At 41.1% G+C, this 26,073-nt stretch overlaps 2 protein-coding genes and 1 long non-coding RNA gene across 6 annotated transcripts in view; 1 reads left to right on the forward strand and 2 right to left on the reverse strand.

Moving 5' to 3' along the window:
- On the reverse strand, positions 1-24,652 carry LOC5502080 (short transient receptor potential channel 5). 2 transcript variants are annotated; one of them, XM_048734684.1, is made up of 11 exons: positions 23,677-24,652; positions 23,301-23,505; positions 20,817-21,051; positions 20,184-20,505; positions 19,515-19,676; positions 18,884-19,023; positions 17,417-17,643; positions 13,363-13,561; positions 12,542-12,712; positions 3,152-3,214; positions 1-2,386 (listed from the first exon to the last, which is right to left on the reverse strand). In XM_048734684.1, the coding sequence occupies exons 1-11, from the start codon at positions 24,386-24,388 to the stop codon at positions 2,177-2,179; spliced, it is 2,646 nt and encodes an 881-aa protein (XP_048590641.1). In that variant the 5' UTR covers positions 24,389-24,652; the 3' UTR covers positions 1-2,176. The 2 variants fall into 2 exon arrangements, with proteins under 2 accessions (XP_048590641.1, XP_048590642.1); XM_048734685.1 differs by lacking the exons at positions 1-2,386; positions 3,152-3,214 and adding an exon at positions 12,102-12,201 and having other exon boundaries at positions 23,677-24,408.
- Positions 1-26,073, forward strand: part of LOC5502082 (sperm-associated antigen 1) — a 43,687-nt gene that overhangs the window by 15,707 nt on the left and 1,907 nt on the right. For 2 of the 3 annotated variants that reach the window (XM_032370353.2, XM_032370354.2), the window contains exon 22: positions 185-448. The exons of the other annotated variant lie outside the window; for it this stretch is intronic. In XM_032370353.2, coding sequence (XP_032226244.1) covers positions 185-285 — 101 coding nt within the window. In that variant the 3' untranslated portion in view covers positions 286-448. Of the gene's footprint in view, positions 1-184; positions 449-26,073 lie in introns of those variants that run through there. 3 annotated transcript variants of the gene reach the window in all.
- LOC125573876 lies at positions 3,875-9,915 on the reverse strand. The gene is made up of 2 exons (XR_007314243.1): positions 9,808-9,915; positions 3,875-6,866 (listed from the first exon to the last, which is right to left on the reverse strand). It is a non-coding gene; the product is annotated as an uncharacterized LOC125573876 (long non-coding RNA).

A 26,073-nucleotide genomic window follows, 5' to 3' on the forward strand; every position in this document is an offset into this window, starting at 1 on the left:
TTGGTCCGCCCGTTCATCTATCTTTTTTTCCGTCCCTCTGTCTATCCGTAATTTTGTTCGTTCTTTTGTCTGCATATTTCATTTGATAGCAAGCCTGTCTGCTCTCGCTGCTCACCCCTATTTTCCACGTGTTTGTCTGTCTATCATTTGTCTGTCAATCATTAGGTCTTTCCGTCTTTTTCAGATCTCCAAGACCTTTTTGCCTGGCTGGGAAGCTCACAGAAACTACTCTCATCTATCGACTCAAAAACATTTACTATTGTGAAAAATAAATATAATGCCTGAAAGGCAACCATGGCAAAAAGGAAATCTGCTTTGCGCGCTTTTGGCGGTTGTGACGCGCACTGAAATAGTTCGGGGAGAATGGTAGCGATCGCATTTAAAAGGATTAATAGTATGTATCTTACAATTTAGTTGTTATAGTGTCAATAAATAATGCAGTAGCCCATATGGACTTAAAGTATTTATTAAAGTCCTTCAAAAAATTACAAGAAACATTTCAAGCTTGCTGCAGGTCATAGTCTGGCCAACCATGCAACTGACATGACGGAAAAACCTGGAAAACGCGCAATTCCAGAGAGAGAGAGAAGACACAATTTCTTACAATGGCTATAGGTTCCTTGTATTGAGGACCGATTTTCAAAACACAAATAATAACGTGAGGCCGAAGTGCACATAACCAGATTTTGGATTTTTAAGATAATTTTTCCTTGATCATCATTTTCACTTTACAAAAAGTCGAATCAATTAAAAAACTTGATATTTTGTTCGCGTCATGTTTTCCTGTCATGTCGATGCAGCTATACTGGCGAGCCCAGTGGCGGGCGGGTGGGAAAATAAATAAATAAATAAATAAATAGCAAATAGCAGGCATGCGCCAGGTAAGAGCAAGCCGGGACCACAGACGATAGGGGCCACATACTACGACAGAAGAGCGAATGACCGATATGTTAATGAGTTTTGCCTTATATTCGCACTTATGAGTCCCGTGAGAATAGTAAAAGCAGGGGTGACACTCTAGCAAAGCGGTCCCAGCGTGTGCCCCGTCCAGAGACAGGGTAAGGCTCAGACGGTCCCAAACTGGAGAGAGCTTGCTAAAGAGAGAGGAGCGTAAAGGCGAGGTAAGAAACTGAAATAATGGCAGGCGAAAACTACGGCGTAATAAACACAACCTGAGCTAGTTGAAAATAACACGAGAAAACCACAGCGGGATAACACGGACCCGAGCTAGCAGGGGAAACTACGACGGGGTAATACGGACCCGCGCTAGCTGAAAATAACACGGCGGGTAATACGGACCATAGCTAACTAAAAATAACACGAGAAAATTACGGCCGGTAAGTACTGACCCGAGCTAGATGAAAATAACACGTGAAAATTACGGCGGGTAATACTGACCCGAGCTAGCTGAAAATAACACAAGGAAATTACGGCGGGTAATACTGACCCGAGCTAGCTGAAAATAACACAAGGAAATTACGGGGGATAAAAGGGACCCGAACCAACTAGAAATACACAAACAGAAATCCGGGCGAAGGACACGGTAGCCCAGAGCCAGTAAGATAAATAATAGGAGAAAACTACGGAGGGCCCAAGTTAGCTGAAAATATGCAAGCAATAAAAACACGTGCTAGAAAGTTGACTGAACCGTAAGGCAACAACAATGAATACGGGGAATACAAGTAATTTTAGAAGAAAGAGAAGAAGCAGACTACACAAGAGGGGCCTCAAACCTGTTCCCTATGTATGTAGATAGCGAAACAGTCGATTCTAACTCTGTATATATCCGGCACTACTTAAAGCCTAACAAGAACCAGGTAAGCCGACGGACAGGAAATGCTCTTGGTCAGCCAAAAAGGGTACTGTGAGGGCGCCTTGAAGGCAGGCGGACGTAAGGAGTGAATAGAGACACGAAGACGATGAAGTTCAATATGTGTCGCGTGGTAGAATGCTTGGAGCTAGGACGGCGCGAGCGCCACACGAAGACAAGAGAGCGAATGACTGATATGTTTGTCAGTTTTGCCTTAAATTCGCACTAATGAGTCCCGTGAGAATAGCTCACGGGACTTATTAGTCCTCTCTGTGTGACTCATTAGTGTTTTCTCTGTGTGACTGTCTGTGTGACTCATTAGTGTTTTCTTCTGTGTGACTGTCGTTTCATGTGCAAAGAAAGGAATCACATCTTAGTGTCTTCCTTCTGGTCCCCCCTTAGGATGTCATCTTGTGCGCCCCTGATATCTCTTAAGAGCTCCCCCTCTTCTCTGTGACCTGCCTCGAATTTGCGCATGTGCAGATATCTGCGAAGCACTCGCTTGATTAGTTCCCTTCTCTCGATGACCTGAGAAAGGCCAAGATTTCTCTTGCACATCTCATCCATTGGAATCTTCTGTAAGCACAAGTTTAAAGGGTGCTAGTCAGCTTAACCATTGTTGTTTTGCTGAGGAACTCGAAACAACCAATTTAAAAACAAAATGAGTTCGATAGTTGCAAAATGAGTAAGGGACAAGCTCCCTATCTTGCCGGTAGGGATTATGGGTTAATTTGTAAGTATGTAGCGCCTTAAATTGTGTCTTTTAAGATTAGTTTTACCAATAGGGGACTTGCGCACAGATCACGTGACCTTTCTGGGTGGCAAATTCAAAATAAAATAATCAAACAAAAAATTCACACCAGAGAACAACAAAAAAAAATAAAATCTTTAAATGGAACTAAACCTTTCTGAAAAAAAGAAATCTGGCTTCTTTCGTAAACACTCAACAAGTCGCATTTTTGTTGCTGTTGTTTTATCATCTGAGCGCGCGCTAGTTTGCCACCCAAACTGTCACGTGATCCCTTAGCGCAAGTCACCTATTCTGGGCTCTTTTGTATCGAAATTCTTCGTGTTTTACTGCATCTCCTCTCATAAGGGAAAGGCCCAATCCACTTTGGGTTCTCCGTAACTTCATTCCGAGTATTTTTTTAGGTATTTTGAAGGGGGGTGGGGCATCTTTGACCTGAAGCCGAAAACAGAAGGATTTTGCTATCGAGAACCTGATGTGAAATACCCGAGACTTAACGGTAACGAAGACTTCTTCACTTTTGAAAAGTTCCCATGTTTGCTTTTTGTTTTATTTGCAATCCTAGAGGACATTTAAAGAGAAGGGCGACATACCTCTACGTTGGCATTATTGGCGTTGGCATATGATTCATCTTTGTACGCGCTTGAACGAGATTTCTATGAAGAAAATAGGAAGTTTAGCGTGATTTCTAGGAATCAAATATGGAGTACATATTTAAATTATAGCGGAGCCAGCGCGGAGCCCCATAGGTATAGAAAAATGGTAAAAAAATCTATGCGACTGAGTTTTTTTGGTCATCGAGCGGGAGCCCTGTGGTTCTGCCTCGCCTGCTGCCTGCCGGCGCAAGCTATGTAACCACGCTTCGCTGACACTCTCATATCAAACATATTCCCCACGGATAGTGTCCTTCGTATGCATTGCCTTATATGGGCATTGATGCCCATATTTAGAAGAGCTAAAGTTTTCCCGCTCTCTGAACTCCAGAAAACATGGTGAAAAATACTGATTCCTTTCAATTTGAGACTCGAGGCAAAAATGTGTCAAAAAAACTTTATCGCTTGGTCAAATCTTTATCACACAAGTCTTGAAAAGCCCTTAGACCCAGGCCTCCAAGAGATTGGCCGAGCGAGATTTAAGGTCACCCAAATATTGATATGGTGTCGCCTCCACTTGAGAAAAACACAAATTTCCAAATATCTAAAGGCCCTGTCACACGTACGTTTTTTTTTCTCTTGCCTGTCTCACCAAAAAAATGGTTGCAGGTCGCATGCGCATTTTTTTGCGTGTGACACCCCTTTTGCAACTTTTTTTTTTTATTTCTCAAAGTCGCACGTAAAGTAAAACGCTGTTCTACTTTCTGCAACAAATTGCTTTAAAGGCCCATAAGCAGCCAAGCCTACATCAGATTGAGGCCCGATTTTAGCGCTATGCGGCTCAAAGTTTTAAATAGTTATCACTTTATCGTTTTACAACAATACCTGGCAAATAATTCTAAGATTTATCTATATGCTGGCATTTATGCGATGTCATATGAAAGCGGTTTTACCACCTTGAGCCGAAGGCCGCAGTTCACGGGAAATTAGGTTCGTGAAACTTGTATTAATCATTCACTGACGTCCAAGAACAATACAGAATTCCTTTTCGCTTTAGTCCTTCGCTTTTTGCGTTCGTGTCGATGCCAGTATCTTGCCTATAGGGAATCTTGTACGCATTGCGTGATAACAATCACAGCCACTACAAAGGAATTTTGGTTTAGTTCTCCTGGAAGTCAAAGTTTTTCAGACTCTGAGCCACTTATAGAGGGAATGAAAATAGCAGGTTCGATTCAAAGGTGAGCCTCGATGCAACAAACAAAATGTAGAAGTTTTGCTGTGAGTCAAATTTGCAAATCATAGCAATGAAATATATACTCCCTATGTGTTCGGCATATATTCTCCTCGACTTCTCGGTTCATGCTTATCAACCTAGAGTTTTAATTACAGATTATAGTACTTATCAGTGATAAATCAAGGAATAGTTTCGAGTTTGAGTGATCGCGTGGAATTATATGCATATTTTAGTCCTCCAATCAAATCGCTCGCAAGAGGCGCTATTTCAAAACAAAAACAATCGCATTGATTGCCAATGGGGCTTTAAGGTGTGGTGGTACCTTATAGAGGGTAAAGCTTCTGAAGCTGCTGCCTTGAAGGCTGGCAGAGGGTTATGTTAAAGGTTCCATAATCTGACTGCTCTGGGAGAGAATGAATAAGAAAGGCTCTTGTTACCGGAGCGAACTTTGAGATACATAAATACTTTTTAGTTTATTTAGTACTTATACACTGTTTTGTTCACTTGTTCTGGCTTGACTATTACACTTTAACAATTGCATTTTGTTGCACAGGATTTTGAAAACGACTCTAAGCAGATTTAGTTATTATTAAACCACCTCTGTAAGGCAGCCACATTTCTAACAGATTACTGGAGGATTTAATGTTTTTAGTGTCCATAAACTTAAATGATTTGTCTTAAAATAAGTCTATTATAGATATTAAAGGGGATAATAAGAAATTCAGAGGTAGTCTATAGTACTTTCATTGCTTTTCTTTTGAACAACAATAAAGTGGCCAAACCCTATCAAAAAGCTACTCGGCACAGTACCAGAGGTGAGTAGCAGAGGCATCAACAACATTAAATCAAAATCTGCACTTTTGCACTTACGTGATATTTTCTTAGTAACGGTATAAAATGATAAAAAACATGCATCATTTGCCTTCTTCGGCCCTTTTTCTAAATTTGTGGTTAGCAGTATTTGTACCTTGATATAAGATCTGGTCATTTACGAGAAATAATCTGCTAGTACGCCAAAGCGTACTAGCAGATTACGGGAGTTTTCTTAATTTTCCCTATCCAGAGTTGTCATTTTTTTTTACCGATACGCTTATTTTAAAAAAGCACGGATATAACCATTCTATGGTCTTGTCCATTTGAACTTTTTCGAGATCAAAAACAGTCTCATTCTGTTTAATCATGGTCCATTTCGACAATCTGCGAATAACTGGACGAAACTTGTTGACGAAATGGACGATTACTTGCAGTCTCTTGACCTGGTTGAATATGGACAGTCTTTTCTGTAGCTATATGGTTAATTTCAGTCTCGTACCCAGACGCCGCGCGATGCATGACGGTCAGGATGCGGTTTCGGAATTTTTTGTCTTCGCTTCAGGATTCCTGTGGATGTCCGCGCAACAGCAAATAACGACTGGGTACGAGTCTGGGTTAATTTGATGATGTGTGGTCACCGCTTGATATCTATATTAAGCATAACGGACTTATCGACCGCTTGAAGGGTTTGTTATAAAACCATTGACTCAAAGTGGACATGTTCTACTTTATCAACTTTTATTCAAGAAGATCATAATGTATACATACTATTTATATAAAATTTATCCTTGCTACTCCAAAAACAGCACCCACAACTACTCTCCGATGCTCTCCGTAAATTTACCATGCTCTCTGATGCTCCCCGTAAATTTACCATGTTCTCCGATGCTCTCCGTAAAGTTACCATGCTCTCTGTGCTCTTCGTAAAATTACCACGCTCTCTGATGCTATCCGTAAATTTACCGTTCTCTCTGAAGCTCTCCGTAAACTTACCACGCTCGCTGGTGTTCTCAGTAAATTAACTATTCTCTCTGATGCTCTCCGTAAATTTACCACGCTCTCTGATGCTCTCCGTATACTTACCACGCTCTCTGATGTTTCTCGTAAATTTACCATGCTCTCTGATGCGTCTCGTAAATTTACCATGCTCTCTGATGCTTCTCGTACCAACAGACCAAGGTAAATTTACAGAGAACATCAGAACAAGATAAGTTTATGAGGAGCATTAAATAAATTCACAAGGAGAATCAGAGCAAGGAAACTTAGTGGAAGAATCAGAAGTGTGACTCACTCCAATCTGCTTATATCGCTGGCGAAAGAACAACGCCGACGCGCTAGCCGGGATAATAGCAGGGAACGACATACGGAAATCAAAAATAAATAAATCTGACACACGAAAACCTTCTGGCTGATCCGTAAGAGCTGGATAAGTTGCTTTTTTGATGTTAATTTGCGCCAACAGCCGGAGTGCGCGCTACTTTGGCACCCAAAAAGTTATGTGATCAAAGTTAGTGCAAGTTGCCTATCATCATTAGCTTCAGTAGTTGGAAAGTGAAAATGCTAGTCACGTGACGGGAGTTGCGTGACAGATGCTTGAGTCTCTGCCGCTGATCTTCTTGGGTTGGTGCTGGGAATAATACATCTGCGTCTTGTCCTTCATAGCAGCATCTAAAAGAAAAAAAAGGTTTTTATAACCAATATAATTAAACTCTTTTTATTGGTAATTATTAACGGGAACTAGGTTTGAGCGTATCCTTTCGACCCCGAATGACTGTGTGTCTTCACATCGTATAAACTTATTATGTGAGCTTGAATTGTGACATAAGTACTTTCGATGAAAAAAATGTTGTAGACAGGGGTGATCACTATCTTTTAGGTTATAAAATCCTACCAACCGCTATCCCTTATGGGGAATTCAAAAATTATTCCACCTCTGTTATCCCCACTAGTGGATCATGATATCCTAATAGAACAACTGGACATGAAAGTTCTCAGAAAAGAGATGTGCAGTATCAAAGAGAATCAGGAAAAACTGAAAATAATGTTTTTTCGTGCTTTTAAGCACTTATAAGGTTACAAATTGCATGGACCACTCCCATCTATCAAGAATTGAAAAAATGGCTGTTGACCACTCAAAGAGTTAAAATTGATTTTGCTGACAATCACTCATCCCTGTTTGTTTTTATGGGAGTCCCCCCATGCTATGAAACCACCTTCTAAATAAACAGAAATTAGATTACTGTCGAAAAAACTAATGAAAAAAGTGTCCTCAATTTGATGCAGTCATTTTCATGTACACAGGAGATAATTGAGGAATTCTGAACATATATCCATTTTTTTCTAGGAAAACATTTTTTTTACAATCACTATTGTTTTTGTCTATTTTTCAATGCTATAATGATACTTTTTTTAATCGATTGGAAAATATGAGGCAGGCCTTTGAAACTTGTTAGTAGATCTCTGCCTTTTGGTCAGTATCTAAATAATATGTTGGAATCTTTTTGCGATTCAGTACCAGATACCTTCCACTAGTTCATAAATTGATTTTCAATCACGCTTTTGTCGTTGTTTGTGCAGAAAATAAAATACAAACAGTTATCAATCTTATAGAGCAGGTCCTTGTTAAACCCAAGTTGCTAAAACGCTTAGATATTAAAAATGGCCTCCTCGTAGTGTTGCGAGTATGCCCCTACCGAAGTATCAAAAGCATAAAAAAGGCACGATATCGAACTTTTCTGGCACTTTGATACTTATACGATATGTATCACTCATCTAAAATCGGATATAAATCAGATATTCTTTCACAGGGTTCTAGTATCAGATATTTAGCCGGTATTACAACAAAGCTCACAAATCTAATTTCTGATACTTATACCCTTAGAACTGCCATGTTGAACCTAGATAATTGCATCTCATGACTTGATAATATCAGATAATATCACAAGATTTACACACAGAAAGTCCAGCTAATTACTGATATATATCAGATACTATAACTTTAGAACTGCTGTGTTGAACCGTGATTATTGCATCTCACGACTTGATAATATCAGATAATATCACATATAGACTCGTTCTACAAACGTGACAGTCACAGTAGATTTTGTAGTCGAATATCCGATAATATGGAGGGGTCCAGCAGAGAGGACGAAGGAGTCTAGGGTTCTTACCTCTATTTCTCGTAAAAAAAAAGACAGATATTCTTCGTAAGAGTGCGATATTTCGAACTTAATTTCGAAAACAAATAAAATGGCTAGGTGTTCTTTGCTAAGCCGCGAACGCCTAGGACTAATATAAAATTCCCTTTTTTAATTGGCTGGTGGCTAGGAGCCAATGAAAACTCGCCTAAGATATTTTCACGCAAAAAATAAACGTTATTTCGTGCTTTCCTTCGGTACAAAATGTTGTTTGGGCGAAACAGTTGATATGTGTAATTTAGCGCGTAATTCAGTAAAGAATCCCGCAAAATTTTGATATTTAGAGAAAAATGTATTGCAAAATCCCGCGTAATTTAGCGCGTAATGATTGATTTTCCGCGTAATTTAGCAAAGAATCCCGCGTAATTTTGAGTTTTTTTTCCGCGTAATTCCAGAAGCCCTGTCTAGTAGATTCTAATAAGATAATCTCCGATAATATCACAATATCAAGGGTTCAGCAGAGGGAAGGAGGGTATCTAAATAGACATCTAGCAGATTCTAATAAGATGATCTCCGATAATATCACAATATCGAGGGTCCAGAAAGGGAAGGAGGAATCTCTATAGATATCTAGTAGATTCTAATAAGATAATCTCCGATAATATCACAATATCGAGGGTCCAGCAAAGAGGACGAATGAATTTCTATAGATATATAGTAGATTCTAATAAGATAATCTCCAATAATATCACAATATCGAGGGTTCAGCAGAAGGAAAGGGGGTTTCTAAATAGACATCCAGTAGATGGTAATAAGATAATCTCCGATAATATCACATTATCGAGGGTCCAGCAAAGGGAAGGAGGGTATCTAAATAGACATCTAGCAGATTCTAATAAGATAATCTCCGATAATATCACAATATCGAGGGTCCAGAAAGGGAAGGAGGAATCTCTATAGATATCTAGTAGATTCTAATAAGATAATCTCCGATAATATCACAATATCGAGGGTCCAGCAAAGAGGACGAATGAATTTCTATAGATATATAGTAGATTCTAATAAGATAATCTCCAATAATATCACAATATCGAGGGTTCAGCAGAAGGAAAGGGGGTTTCTAAATAGACATCCAGTAGATGATAATAAGATAATCTCCGATAATATCACATTATCGAGGGTCCAGCAAAGGGAAGGAGGATATCTAAATAGACAGCTTAGTACTGTAGATTATAATAAGATAATCTCCGATAATATCGAGGGAAGAGGAGAGGGGTCTAACCACTATCTAATAGCATATAATTAGAGGAAAACAATGATAATATCCTAATCTCAATATCAGATATCTGTGATAATGTTCGACATCGCGCCTAAAAGCATCTATCGGCCCAGAGATATGGCTAGGAACTCATACTAAATTTGTATAGAGTAGTTATCGAAGAATAATTTAGAAAAATATTACGATGACTTACCTTTAGTGCGATACTTCTTGTGCGATGAAACCGTCGATCTGAACCCAACTGAGATGGAGATGATTTTTGAAAAGTTTCGGATCGCAATCTCCACCAATCAAATGACAGCACAGTGAGCAACCGTGAGCATAAAACCATTATCGGATCGAAATACACCAATCACTGATCAAATGGCGTTTTCTAAATCTTACGTCTGCGGAAACACAGGCGAGGCGAAGGAACTAGTTCGACAGACAGTGTGACATGTCCGACAGACTATAGTTCGTTAACATTTGAAATCCAAACAGTCCAAAGGAAGCAAAACGCAGAATGAAAGGATTCCAACCACATCGTAAAATGACAACGACTGTAATTTTGAATCGATTTATTAAGGTAAGAAAGGGTACTTTGGAAGAACAAGCAGTCAGAGGTTTTTATGATTCTTCGCCCTCTTCGTTATTTGCTCTCGAAGAATGGTCCTCTCTGTTACTTCAAGCTCTTTAATCTATATTTAGCTGTTTAGTAGTAAATTTACGTGGACATATCGGAGCATTTGCGTTAGTGCGTGACAATTAAAGCCGCATTGTCACCAGTTTACTTCCGGTCGATTACGTTTCAATCTCCGATGATTTTTAACGGAAAACGCGAAAAATATTTTAAGATATTGAAAGCAGTGTGTATATTGCAAGTTTCTTCGAGGGTGTGATTCATAATTTAGAGCGGATGGCATGTTAAATATCTCGGATTCTAATATATTCTTTTGTCTTTTAACGGTTGAGGTTTGCGTCGGATCTCCGGAAGTAAACTGGTGACAATTTAAGAGCGGAACATCAGCATGGTAAATTTACGGAGAGCATCAGAGAGCATGGTAAATTTACGGAGAGCTTCAGAGAGCAGGTGTGGCCAAATCGTGTATTCATTAAGTTTATATATAGCATAACCACATGTAATACAAACGGACAAATAAAATGACACTTGTTTTATTTAAAAGAGTTCCGGTTTTGATAGTTGTCAGGATTTTTAACGATATTTACATTCCCAACCGCCCCAAATAGGCATTTTAATAAACATGGCTATAGACTGTGTGATTTTGGCCATTCATCAAGGAACCAGACTCTGGATAAGGTACGCAAAAATGGCTTAGACGAACTGTTCAATAGGATCACGTATCTCGTTATATTTCCCCTCTAGGGCCCAAAGCTCACTTCCATATAGTAAAGCTGGTTTCACAAATGAATCAAACAGGCGGATAGTAAGTGAAATATCTGAGCAGAAATTTTCGCCGAGGTTTCTTTTCAGGGAAAAAAGTGCTTTCAAAGCAGAATTTTTCAATTCCTGTTTCGCTGTATTGTACCTTCCGTTTGCGCTTAATGTGAGCCCGAGGTATTTGTATACGGTTACTTTTTCTATTGATTGTCCTTTCACGGTCAGCCTGTACCGTGAAAGTTTTTTCCCGTTATTACTAAAAATGATCACTTTTGTTTTCTCGGTACTTATTTCTAAATCGTTTTCTCTACAGAACTGCCCAAAATATCAAGCCTTCTTTGTAGGCCTTTTTCTGACGTAGAAAATAAAACAAGATCATCTGCATATAGGAGACAATTTAGAGGCTTATCATTGATACGTGTGGCGTCTATTGTAACCTCGTTTTGGGAAAGGGCGAAATCATGGAGAAAGATATTAAAGAGGGTCGGCGACAAAATACACCCCTGTTTCACGCCGACTGTACATTCGAAGGGTCCTGATATCTCATTATTGTTTTTGACGCGCGCCGTATCTTTGGAATACATGTCTTGTAGCACGGCGAGGAACCCGAAAAAGTCCCCAGTCTGTGATTTAAGGTAAAAGTGAAAACCTTTCCTAAACACGAGAGAAGGGTTACCCCACGGTAATTTTCTGGGACATTTTTGTCGCCCCTTTTATGAATGGGTACCAAATAACCCCTGGCCCAAACTGTAAGGAATTCCCCACTTTCAAGAATTTTGTTAAAAAGTTTAACTAATATAGGCAGCAGCGCACTGCTTATCGCTTTGATTACTTCATTTAGTATATTGTCGGGTCCGGACGACTTATTATTTTTGAGACCTTTAACTACTTTCTCGATTTCTTGGGGAGTGAAAGGGAAGTCCAGCGGTCCTGTCTGTTGTTCGTCTACCCTATCAATGCCACTATGGTCACTGACCCCATCATCTTGCTGGGTCGTTTCAACGCGAATCAATGATTTAAAATAATCGTGGAAAGCTTCCGTGCTTACTGACACGTTGTCCCTTTTTCTATTTTTTCCGCAAATTTCTTTAAGTTTTTTTCCAAAAGCGTTTTTGGTCGGTTCGTGAGAGATCGGCCAACGTGTTTAGTTGATCGCGCTCAAACGCTCGTTTTTTTTCTACGGATGGTCTTGCGATATATTCTTTTCTTCTGAAAAAGCAATGAATTTATGGATTTATCATTAGGAAATTTGCAAATGTTTTTCCCAGTCCAACAAGGTTGGCTTTTTCTTGCCGGCATTCTCGACCGAACCAATTTTGGTTGGTCTCCCGGTGCATTTTGGGCTTACTCGGGATTGGCTTAATTAACTCGCTCGTGACGTGCATTTGGATATGATCTTATTTAATGAATGCACACATTCATTAAATATCGAATGAAACTTTCGATAGGATTGCCGCTAAGCATAGCAACAATGGCGGTAAGAAAAAGCAAACTTAACTTTGAAATCTGGGTAATTGTTTATTTTTCTCCTATGCATTCCAGGTCCTACCTTGCGACAGCAACAGCGAATCACCCAGCGGGAGAACTGTCTAACCCCTCGGAGGATAAATGGGGGATTGGGGATGAGGTTGAGAGGCGGAGGAAGGCATCCGCTGCCCTTCTGGATCCAACTCATCCAAAGTCGAGTTCTGGAAACTTTCCATTTGACGTCAGCTTGCTCCTGCGTAACATGAGACATTTGACGTCAGCGTGCTCCTGCGTAATATGAGATATCCATTTCACTATCGCCGGTTCTATTGTCTAATTCCAACTTCAGGCAAAGGTAGCACGACAAAATGTAACGCACGATTACGATTATTACGAAAACCATTTCGTTATACACGGTGTCGTGTGTGTTTGTTTTGTAAGGGGAGTTATCACTTGAGCGGTTGGGGGCGCGGGTTCGGATTAATGTATCTGTCAACAGACACTTATATCGGATCGGCGAATTGTCAGCTGTGTACTGCAACCCAAACTCCATTGGAAAGAGTTCGGCTGTCATACGAACAGGCCCTGGTGACATAAATGTGAACTTTAGAAGCACACTAGCATACACACATTGGCACCAGTCGGGCCAAGACGGGACGCTAGCACAGTCTGGTGACAGACACAATTCAAAATCCAGGAAAGGATGTTATCGGAAACACCCCTTCTGTTGTGCAGTCACGTGGCTCTTTACTTGGTTCTTGCGTAAGTGTTTATGTGTAATGGTTGTGTTATAGAATAAAGGCTTTTTTAGGGGAGGGGGGGGGGGGGAAAGGGAGGATTAGGACTCTTTGTTTATAGCTGACCACACCCTTCCTCCTCACTACCACTCCCTGGCTCACATACCGCAATGCTTTCAAATGATCGTGTCATCATTGCGATTAGCATGTTGACTGCCACAATAACAGCGATGACCTGAAAAAACCCAAACATCACTTCCCCTGTCTCCTTGGTGATGGTGAATTTGGCGTCGTTTGTTCCAAAGCTGTTAAGTTCTGTTAGACCAAAGACCGACCAGAATAGACTGTTCAGACCGGATCCAACGCTGTAAAGCCAAAAGAAGGAAAATATTTAAAGAATGTCCACCAGTCTTCTTGTGACTTCAACAACGCCGCCAACTTGCGCTCGGGACTCCCTAAAGGCCCTGTCACACGTAGACGTTTAGGCTGCGGCTGGTCTCACAAAACATTGTGGCTGGTCACACGCGCCCTATCACACGTGAAGTTCTTCCTGCGACTTGAAGCAATCTGTTTTAGAAAGTAGAAGAGCGTTCTACTTTTCGTGCGACTTTGAGAAATTCAAAACAAGTTGCAAAAAGAGTGTCACACGCAAAAAAATGCGCGTGTGACTTGCAATTATTTTTTTGCGAGACAGGTCGCAAGAGAAAAAACGTACATATGACAGAGCCTTAAGTGTTTTTCCTACAACAATAGGCCATTGCAGCTATAAACATACGCGCGCACTAACATGGAAAACTTCCTCAATAACCGTCATGCAGCGCGTGTTTCGTTTGGTGCAAGCTTAAAAAAGCGCGCGGTGCAGTCTTGTAGTTGAGGTAGGTTTCTAAAGTAATGCGCGCGCAAGCTTATGACTGGAATGGCCTATTTGAAGTACTCTGTCTATCAGCATGTGGCGTCCCTTCGGTGCCTGCCCTCCCCATCCCACCCCCTGACGAATTTTGGCTACACCCTTGTCATTAAAGAAATTAAATCAATATTAAATTAAATTTTTAAAAATTGAATTTTTTGACTTAAGACGTGCTGGCTTAGCCATTGTCCTCTGACGAGAGACAAATACTGAAATGTGAAAACTGTTCGACTTATTTTCCTCTCAGTAAATATACGGGCATAAATATACAGTCAATCTACGTCAAAAAAGGGGCCAACATCGGACTAATTTCAACACAAGGTTTTTTTAACGGTTTCATGCACAGAAAGTATCCCTCTATAACATACTAAAAGTCTAAAAGAATCGGAGCAAGCAAACACCTCCAAAAACGGGATCGAATTTCCAAATAAAAGGCTTGTATGAAAAACCACAGGGTTCCCAAATCATGGAAATCACGAAAAAAATACATACTTTAGAAAAAAGGAATTTATACCACTATAGATTACTAAAGATACATATTTCTACACGATTAGGATAAAAATGAACGTTATTTGAAGTAGTTCAGATATTTTGGGTGAAATGCACACGGATTTTTTAGGTCCTTGTCAACGCTACTTTGATATTGCAGACATTTCGTTATCATAAGTAATTGTACGTGATAAAAAAAACTGGTTCTCATACAAATAGTTCTTAGTGGCTCTTAATAATAATGTCATTGATGCAGTATAAAACAAGAAAGTATACACCTATTTTAATTAAGTTTGACTATAAGAAAATGGAAAATGATGAATGCCAAACACTACTGGTTAGGGAAAACAAGTCTTGTATCTGTTAATGACATTCAGTGAGGCTACATTAGGGAAAACAAGTCTTGTATCTGTTAATGACATCCAGTGAGGCTACATTAGGGAAAACAAGTCTTGTATCTGTTAATGACATTCAGTGAGGCTACATTAGGGAAAACAAGTCTTGTATCTGTTAATGACATTCAGTGAGGCTACATTAGGGAAAACAAGTCTTGTATCTGTTAATGACATTCAGTGAGGCTACATTAGGGAAAACAAGTCTTGTATCTGTTAATGACATTCAGTGAGGCTACATTAGGGAAAACAAGTCTTGTATCTGTTAATGACATCCAGTGAGGCTACATTAGGGAAAACAAGTCTTGTATCTGTTAATGACATTCAGTGAGGCTACATTAGGGAAAACAAGTCTTGTATCTGTTAATGACATTCAGTGAGGCTACATTAGGGAAAACAAGTCTTGTATCTGTTAATGACATTCAGTAAGGCTACATTAGGGAAAACAAGTCTTGTATCTGTTAATGACATTCAGTGAGGCTACATTAGGGAAAACAAGTCTTGTATCTGTTAATGACATTCAGTGAGGCTACATTAGGGAAAACAAGTCTTGTATCTGTTAATGACATTCAGTGAGGCTACATTAGGGAAAACAAGTCCTGTATCTGTTAATGACATTCAGTGAGGCTACATTAGGGAAAACAAGTCTTGTATCTGTTAATGACATTCAGTGAGGCTACATTAGGGAAAACAAGTCTTGTATCTGTTAATAACATTCAGTGAGGCTACATTAGGGAAAACAAGTCTTGTATCTGTTAATGACAGTGAGGCTACATTAGGGAAAACAAGTCTTGTATCTGTTAATGACATTCAGTGAGGCTACATTAGGGATAACAAGTCTTGTATCTGTTAATGACATTCAGTGAGGCTACATTAGGGAAAACAAGTCTTGTATCTGTTAATGACATTCAGTGAGGCTACATTAGGGAAAACAAGTCTTGTATCTGTTAATGACATTCAGGTTGTAGCGAGGTCCTTGTAATGAATGAACTAATTTTCAATACAAGGAAACATTATTATTGGCCAAACTTTGTTCAATTTTCCCTTCTCTTATCGTCAAACTTTTTTGAAATAGGTGTATGAACACATTACATAACTATTCTCAATGTATCGGGTTTTTTTTCGTGAAAATAGATTCTCTAATGTTAGAAGTTTTTATGATTTCTTTCAAATTAAGACCCTGTTACAGGTTCTTAAACTCTAGGTTCTAACTCGTGGGTGCAGATTAAATCCATGGAATCCGTGACTTCGATTAAAAGGGAATTATTCAAGATGAACCTTTGGCCGCAGGGCGAACCACAGGTTCCCCAAGCTAATGTTGTGTTTTACGTGTTTCATTCATAGTTACTGTAAATATATGTTGCATTACAATAAAAAAAAAATGGGGACGAAAAATATAATAAAATACCTTCAAACTTTTCTTACACGTTTGTGGAGTTGTTATTTAAATCCCTGTGAAGTTTCCATCCATTTGGGGCAATATTGAGCGATTGAAGTTCCCCCATACTAGGAGAAGAGAAAGGTTGCACTCTAATGATGACGATCGGCAAAACGGGCGGTAGAAAATCGCTTCAAGAAAACTGGGAATTCGGGATTTCGCCAAAATACATGCAAAAAATATTAAACCGATACTTTACACTGCCACAAAGAAATTATGAATCCAGTTGATCAACTCTTTGCGTACCTAAAACGCCATTCTTTACCCGCCTTGCCGAATCAGGTATGCTTGACGCGAACCCATTGGATGGATATTTCAACAGTCGTAACAAAACAGCCCGTCTACATCCCCCTTCCCGCAAAAGCAACAACCAAGTACGAATATTCTCTCGTGAACTTCAACACAAGAAAACATGTAGCTTACAAAAAAGATTAAATGCAGTTCTCGACAAATGTAGCTGAATGTTTAGTTCTCTTCCTCGATATCGATGAAGTTCACGAGAGAATATCCGTAGTTACAGGTGTTTTTCAGTGTAGAGTCTTGCAAAAATGGAGATCTCTATGCAAGAATTTAGAAATGTCTAAAAGGGTTGAATGTCTACAAGCATGGTGATGGTGACAAAATTTATATATATTTTTTTACAAATGCGTTTAGCAACCTGTGGATTTTGCCAAAAATAGATAAGCTATATAAGATAACGTTGATTTTTATCCAGATCGTGTAGAAATATACATTTCTTATCATTTATAGTGGCATAACTTTGATTTTTTTCAAAGTATGTATATTTTTCGTGATTTTCATGATTTTGGATTCCTGTGGTTTCCATTCAATCCTTGTATGTGGAAATTCGATGCGGTTTTTCGAGCTGTTTGCTTTTCCGATTTTTTTAGAATATTAGTATGTCTTAAAAGAAGACGAAAACGTTGAAAAACCTTGTGTTGCAATTAGTCCGATCTTAAACCGTAGAATGACTGGACTAGCAAGAAGTACTCACTCCGTAAACTGGTGTTCGGTATCAGATCTAGTGCCATTCAAAGTCGTGTTTGAGCTCGAGGGTTTGTTCTTAGCGATGTACTTTTGGGTACTAATGTAGTTTGAATACAGGCGCCTTAAGCTAAAGCCGAAAGCCATGAAGATAAGCACGAAAAACACAAGGAACTTGAGAATGTCCACCAGAAGATGGTACAGCGATAGCTGGAGTGGGCCAAGAATGGAGTTCACCTAAGGAGGAGAAAAATAAGATTTATTCCAACGGGCATAACACCCACAAAAAGCTGATAAGGTGGGTATATTAATCATTTTGACGATGATGAATATGATGATGATGGTGATGATGAATATGATGATGATGGTGATGGTGATTATTATAATAATGGTAATGGTGATGAAATGGTGATGATGATGATGATGATGGTGATAATAATGGTAATGGTGAGGGTGAAGGTGATGATTATGGTGGTGATGGTGATAAGAATAGTGGTGGTGATGGCGATGGTGATAATAATGGTGATGGTGATTTTTATAATAATGGTAATGGTGATGGTGATGAAATGGTGATGATGGTGATGGTGATACTAATGGTAATGGTGAGGGTGAAGGTGATGATTATGGTGGTGATGGTGATGAGAATGGTGGTGGTGATGGCGATGGTGATAATAATGGTGATGGTGATAATAATGGTAGTGCTGATGGTAATGGTGGTGAAGGCGGTGGTGATGGTGATGGTAATGGTGATGTTGATAATAATGGTAATGGTGATGGTGATGATAATAGTCGTAATGGTGATGGTGATGAGAATGGTGATGGTGATGGTGATAATAATCACTCTTTCAGCATAAATTCAAACAAATAACGCGAAAACCCAGAGACGCGAATCTTCAAGTACTAAAACAAGGAGAATTAAAAGCTTTGCTAGCATTTTACTTGTTTTGTTTGCAAACTAAGAACTTGAATTGGACTGAACCGTAGAAGATCGATTGACGTCAGTGACGAAGGCGCATGCGCACGCTCAACCCTCATCGAAGACTTTTCTGAAAAAATTAGTTTATATATACTTTGCGGCTATAACACGTAATGACCGTATCGGTCACAGGTCGATGACAAGGCTATTTTATAGTCGTTACCGGAAGTTTACAGGAAGATCTAAGAATTGTTGTGTTGCGAAAGGCACAGAAAGACCACAAATAGTTTACGGATGATCCATCTAACCATCCAACGATCCGACGATCGAGTGACACAGAAGTCCTCCCAATAACTCGTAAATGCTTTGCAAGCATTCACGAGTTAAAAATGGTAATGGTGATGGTGTTGGTGATAATAATGATTATGATGATGGCGGTGGTGATGGCGATGGTGTTAAATTTCTGAAAGGTGACGGTAATGGTTTTCATTGAGGAGAAATAATATCGATTATGATAACGACTGTGATGATGATATAACTGCGATGTTCGCAGCTTCATACCTGGAATGCCCCCGATAGCCGTATAAAGCTGAGTACCATCGCGATTGAGAAGAAGCTGTTGGATAATAAGGTGAGCTCGTACCAAGAAGACGGGCTGGTACTCGCGATGGCGTTCAGCACTTCCCAATGGCCCGTGATTCCTAAGACGAAAGTAAAGATCCAAACCAAGAAAAATGTCGCACCAGTGTGAAAATTTACTACCACCCCTGCTGCCACTGACGGCAACGTGACATAATGAGTATTAAGCGATAGATAGCAATGATTATTAAGACGACCACAATATAGTAGTATAGATAAGAAATAGCATATGTATGCATAGCATATAAGATAAATCAATGGTATATAATCAGGGGCGTATCTAGGGAAACGCAGGATGAAGTCTAGATCGACGGACCACGAATCAACTTTTGTTAAAATAGGCACCTTAGCTCTTGTAATAGGCCACTCCAAATGCAAATCCAAATAAACACATAAACCGTCTTCTTATCTACCAAAGAAGGTGTCAACCGGAGTCGAACATATCTCGTCACATAAGCAGAAGGCGTTCGGACCCCTCGAAATCCTCGTAATTCAGAAATCCATCAATAAGGATAATAAACTTCCAAATCTGATTTATAAAGTCATATCTCACCGTATGCTATTACTCTCAAGGTAATTGACATCAGGAATAGCGTCACCATTAACATTCCGGTCACGTTCCACCACTGCTGTATGAAGCACCTCACGCCCTGCAGATAGAGCTCCCTTACTTCCTGGCAGAACAGACCAATCACCCATGCGAATATCGCCCACTCTGGAAATAAGGGTTAGAGTTATACTTCCCGGAACAACAAACCAATCACCCATGCGAATATTGACCACTCTGGAAATAAGGGTTAGAGTTATACTTCCTGGCAGAACAAACCAATCACCCATGCGAATATCGCCTACTCTTTAAATAAAGCTCGTGCGCGAGGAGCTGTGTCATTAGTTTTCCGTCAACCATGGAAGATGAGACATACTTCCTCCCAGTCAAAACGATCTAAATAAGCCTCACTTTGAAGCCACACATTCCAATAAGCCCCCTTTCCCTATTGGAAGCAAAAAGCTCCTTTGCAGCTTTTTTCACTACATTTCCCAGATCTTCTCAACTTCAACAACGGTCATTATTTTACTCACAGCAACGAAAATTGCTACGGACACCAGAGTTCACAGAGCTAGTATTTACAGTATATTACCCCAAATTCCCTAAACTTTTTTAACTTTAGCAACGGTTGACATCATCCTACTCACAGAAAGAACAACTGACATCAGGACTCACCGACCTTAGACGGACTGGTGACATTATCTTCGTACAGATCCTGAAAACTTGAGAATATCAACAGCAGTACAAAGAAATAGAAAGATGCCGTGTGGCTCATGAACTTAATAACCGGGTTACTGAGAAAGCGTGATGGACGGCTATGAGGCAGAAGGATGTGAATGAAGGCTAAGAACGGTAGAAGTACGATGTGACGAATGGCGAACAACACTCGGCTGAGATCTCCACGGTCACCCCATGGTACCTCGTAGTCAAACAGCCGGTAGATTCCCCGGTACAACACGGTGTTTAGATGTAGTTGGCTGTATGGATGGGCCACAAACTGGCAAAACAAAAAAAAGAATCAGCGTAATTATCAACCTTTTCTCTTTTTGCTGCTGTTAATTTTGCTGCTAATTGTGTGGTTGATGTTGTTTTTGTGATATAGCTGTCTATTACCTTGTCATTATTTTTCTTGATAACAAGGTTAAGTACTGCGAGGTCCCCAGCGCTGGTCTATTACCTTGTAATTATTGTTCTTGATAGCGAGATTAAGCACGGCTATTTCCTTCGCGCTGGTCTATTACCTTGTCGTTATTATTGTTCTTGATAGCGAGGTTAACCACGGCTAGTTCCTTCGCGCTGGTCGATTACCTTGTCATTATTATTCCTAATAGCGAGTTTAAGCACGGCTAGTTCCTCCGCATCCTTAGTCAGAACTTGGATATACTTGCGGGCTGACTTCTTGTACCTCTCATCGATCTCCTTGATCACATCTGTCATGACGTCCAGCTCGTTCAGGGTACGGCACTGATCTAGCAGATCCACCGCGAACTGTTCACAGGACTCGGATAACTCACGATACTCACTCTTAAATTCTGGGTCTTTCCTGAGAAACGAAACAAAAAAAGCATTTCGTATGTCACAGCCACAGCATACTCGCAATTACCAAAGGTCCACTCACCACCACCAATGGTCAACTCGCCACCACCAATGGTCAACTCGCCACCACCAATGGTCAACTCACCACCACCAATGGTCAACTCGCCACAACCAAGGGTCAACTCACCACTGCCAATGGTCAACTCACCACTGCCAATGGTCAACTCGCCACCACCAAGGGTCAACTCGCCACCACCAAGGGTCAACTCACCACCACCAATGGTCAACTCACCACCACCAATGGTCAACTCACCACCACAAATGGTCAACTCACCACCACCGATGGTCAACTCACCACCACCGATGGTCAACTCACCACCACCGATGGTCGACTCACCACCACCGATGGTCGACTCACCACCACCGATGGTCGACTCACCACCACCAAGGGTCAACTCACCACCACCAAGGGTCAACTCACCACCACCAAGGGTCAACTCACCACCACCAAGGGTCAACTCGTCAACTCACCACCACCAAGGGTCAACTCGTCAACTCACCACCACCAAGGGTCAACTCACCACCACCAAGGGTCAACTCACCACCACCAAGGGTCAACTCACCACCACCAAGGGTCAACTCGCCACCACCAAGGGTCAACTCGCCACCACCAAGGGTCAACTCGCCACCACCGATGGTCAACTCGCCACCACCGATGGTCAACTCGCCACCACCGATGGTCAACTCGCCACCACCGATGGTCAACTCGCCACCACCGATGGTCAACTCACCACAACCGATGGTCAACTCACCACCACCGATGGTCAACTCACCACCACCAAGGGTAAACTCACCACCACCGATGGTCAACTCACCACCACCGATGGTCAACTCACCACCACCGATGGTCAACTCACCACCACCAAGGGTCCACTCACCACCACCAAGGGTCCACTCACCACCACCGATGGTCCACTCACCACTACCAATGGTCCACTCACCACTACCAATGGTCCACTCACCACTACCAATGGTCCACTCACCACCACCAATGGTCCACTCACCACCACCAAGGGTCCACTCACCACCACCAAGGGTCCACTCACCACCACCAAGGGTCCACTCACCACCACCAAGGGTCCACTCACCACCACCAAGGGTCAACTCACCACCACCAAGGGTCAACTCACCACCACCAAGGGTCAACTCACCACCACCAAGGGTCAACTCACCACCACCAAGGGTCAACTCACCACCACCGATGGTCAACTCACCACCACCGATGGTCAACTCACCACCACCGATGGTCAACTCGCCACCACCAAGGGTCAACTCACCACCACCAAGGGTCAACTCGCCACCACCAAGGGTCAACTCACCAACACCAAGGGTCAAGTCACCAACACCAAGGGTCAACTCACCACCACCAAGGGTCAACTCACCACCACCAAGGGTCAACTCACCACCACCGATGGTCAACTCGCCACCACCAAGGGTCAACTCGCCACCACCAAGGGTCAACTCGCCACCACCAAGGGTCAACTCACCACCACCAATGGTCAACGCGCCACCACCAAGGGTCAACTCGCCACCACCAAGGGTCAACTCACCACCACCGATGGTCAACTCACCACCACCAATGGTCAACTCGCCACCACCGATGGTCAACTCACCACCACCAATGGTCGACTCACCACCACCAAGGGTCAACTCACCACCACCAAGGGTCAACTCAACACCACCAAGGGTCAACTCGCCACCACCAAGGGTCAACTCGCCACCACCAAGGGTCAACTCGCCACCACCAAGGGTCAACTCACCACCACCAAGGGTCAAGTCACCACCACCAATGTTCAACTCACTACCACCAATGTTCAACTCACCACTACCAATGGTCAACTCATCACTGCCAAGAATCAACTGACCGTCATCAACTGTTAACTAGACCACTGGCCACCACCATAAATAGTCAACTCACCAACACATATGGTAAATTCTTCGTTTTGTTGATGCTGTTGTTGTTGTGTTTTGTCCAATACGAAAAAATAAGTTACGATACTTGCTACCATAGCCAACTCGATTGGCGAGTTGAACATTGGTGGTGGCTAGTTGGCTATGGTGGCGAGTTGACCAGATACCTACGATACGATAATTCAGTTATTCCATATTATTTCTTCCCCCTTAGGGTAAACACCCAACCCTCTCCAGCACCTCCCAACCTCTACTCCTTAACCCTTCCTCTATTATCTACCATACTTTGCCTGTAATAGCAGTTCCTCGTTCAACTTGAACACTTGGAAGAGCGGATGAATTTGGAGCCGGTCGTATATATACGTATAGCTGATGTACAGCGGGTTCGCCAAAGCTTTATACGAGTTGATCTTTAGTAAGGCCATTCGTTCGCGCCTGGTGTGTTGAGGCTGTTCAACTATTGACGAAAGAGCTATGTCATCCGCTGGACCTGCCATATACAAGTGTACAGCGGTTACCTCAAACCTATTACAAACAGTGGTTCTAACAGTGCTCTTTACATCTATGATAGCAATCAACATTTCGGGTTCCGGGAGAAGCAAAATATATTTCATCACATTGTCTTAGTGCACCCGTGGAAGTGACTCTATTTTCTACTCACTTTGCATTCTTAAAGAGTTACCCTGCTCCTGCTTATTCACAAAGACCATGTCAAGTTCATCCCTCTCGGTGCATCCTGGGACTGACACCTTGTATCCTCTCGATACGAAGAACTCAATCATGTCGAACTCCTCGTACTGTGCCGCCATGATCAGTGGGGTGACAAACCTTCCTTTCTTGAAATCTTCTGGCCCCGTGTCTCCACACTCTGGCCTGTAGTACGCCAGAATAACTTCCGCACACTCCTTAGAGCCCCTACCTACCGCCGTGAACAATGAGCTGCGAATCTTAGCTCCGTTAGTGACCAAAACCTCAAATACGTCTGCATTATTCGCCTCGATGGCCGTTCTTAATAACAGACGAGTAAAATTCCTATCCGCCGACGAAAGATCAAGCTTTGGATTATCAGTTAGTAATCCCTTTAGGTCTTTTACTCTCCCTGTGAGTACGTAATCGAAGAGAGCTCTTTCATTCGATGTACGGTCCTCTAGTTTCACCCGCTCTAGATCTGATCGATTGATCGTTCGAACTCGGCCTCGTTTGGATTCTAGTGTAGAATGCCGGAACGATCGTGGTCTAAGTTCGTCTGTCATGACAGACCTTCGAAGAGAGAGACCTCGAGCCAAAAGAAACCCCCGTACCTCCTTTATAGCTATTTTCCGTGTTGCTGTTCGTGCTGTTGTGCTCTGATCATTCAAATGGAAATCAGTCATGGAATTTAAAATCAGACGGAAAGAACGGTTGAATAGAGACTATTCTTCAACAAATAAATTCCGTGTTGCTTTACGTGGTGTTGTGCTGTGATCAGTCTTGTGGAACATCAGCCACCCAGTCCGCGGATGTTTAAAAGGCTTCTCAATGGAATGAACGGTTGAATAGAAACACATTCTATTCATATTTACTTCATACTTTTTTTTATGTTGTTTTTGTTACTTGTTTTTTCTGTTCTAATGGAGAATCTGTTACGCAGTTATTCGATGGAATGTATTAAGGTGAGTTCATGGTTGAATAGAGACCAATTGTCAAAAAAATTTGAATGATAGTTGACTGATTCATTCACATAACATTCCATTCCCTTTTCAATTAAGACGTAGCGAATGCTAAGCAAGTGATTTTGACCACATATGTCCGTTGCGACTAAAATAAAAACAAAAATCTTATAAAAAATAAATCATTCTAGGCAAAAGCAACAGATATATTCCGAAAAGTGCCGAATCATTTCCGAAGAATATCGAACCAGTTCCGAATGACATCGAACCAATCCCGAACTGTACCAAATCGCTTCCGAACTGTAGCAACTCATAGAATGCCCGAAGGATTACCGATTAGTATCGAATCATCCACCAAACAGTACAAATCATTTTCCGAGTAGTACCGAGTAGTACAAAACCACCTCGAACTGTTTGGTGTTCACTGAAATTAATTCGAGTAAATCGGCATTCGAGATTCATATCATATCATATATTTTATTAGAACACCGTGAACCTGAAAGAACATTAGTGCTACAAACTCTAATAGATTAAAATAAAAGAACGTTATTTAGAACGTGTTTCAGTGTTTATATTGTCCCAATGTTCATTAGTTCATAGTTCCATAGTTCATATGTTTTTTTATTATTATTTATTATTATATTTATGGTTATTTCGTGATGAAGACTTTTTTTTTAGATAATTATTTCGTGATTCTCCCATAATGTGTCTTTCGATGTTAAAAGCCTTTGCGAAGGTGTGGCCGACTAGGACAGTTTGATTAATTAGTGTTGTTCCCGAAACCTCAAAGACTTTCATAATCGTACATCGCAATATAACTAAAATAGGCATCTAGATTTATCTAATGACATCCGATCTCTCAGATAAATACGATATTGTGGTGGATAAAGATGGTCTGAAAATAGTAATGTTATGATGGGTAATCAATTTCAAGAAAATAGGTTTCATTCTATTCATTTAACTTAGATGAAGTATTCAGAAAACGTTTGCACTGTTTCGATATAATTTGATAAAATGTTTATAGCAAATTTTCTTAGTAAAATCTCGTCAAATAACCCCTTTTTTCGCTCCTTTATTTTGGATCCTTCGAAGAAAGATCGAGGTGCGAAGATGCCCAGACTGTTAAGAGCTGCATGATTTCGATTCTTGTAGGCTGCCATGGCGTTAGGGGCCATGGAGGCTTTTTCGAGCACGCTTAATCCACAGGGAGCCCAGACCCCCACGAACTCAAAAAGACTTGACACAAATGGCTAATATGGTCACCCGCGTCAAGGTAATCCCGCATTATCCGCTAAATTCCCGAGGACAACACCGATAGTGTTCAGGGGCAGGTTCCTAGAAAGCAGGTTAGGGGTTAACCCATCTCAACATTTGATTGGATGAAAAGGCCATTTATTTATGGGTTAGCG

This window comes from Nematostella vectensis, chromosome 11, assembly GCF_932526225.1.
Source record: "Nematostella vectensis chromosome 11, jaNemVect1.1, whole genome shotgun sequence".
NCBI lineage: Eukaryota > Metazoa > Cnidaria > Anthozoa > Actiniaria > Edwardsiidae > Nematostella > Nematostella vectensis.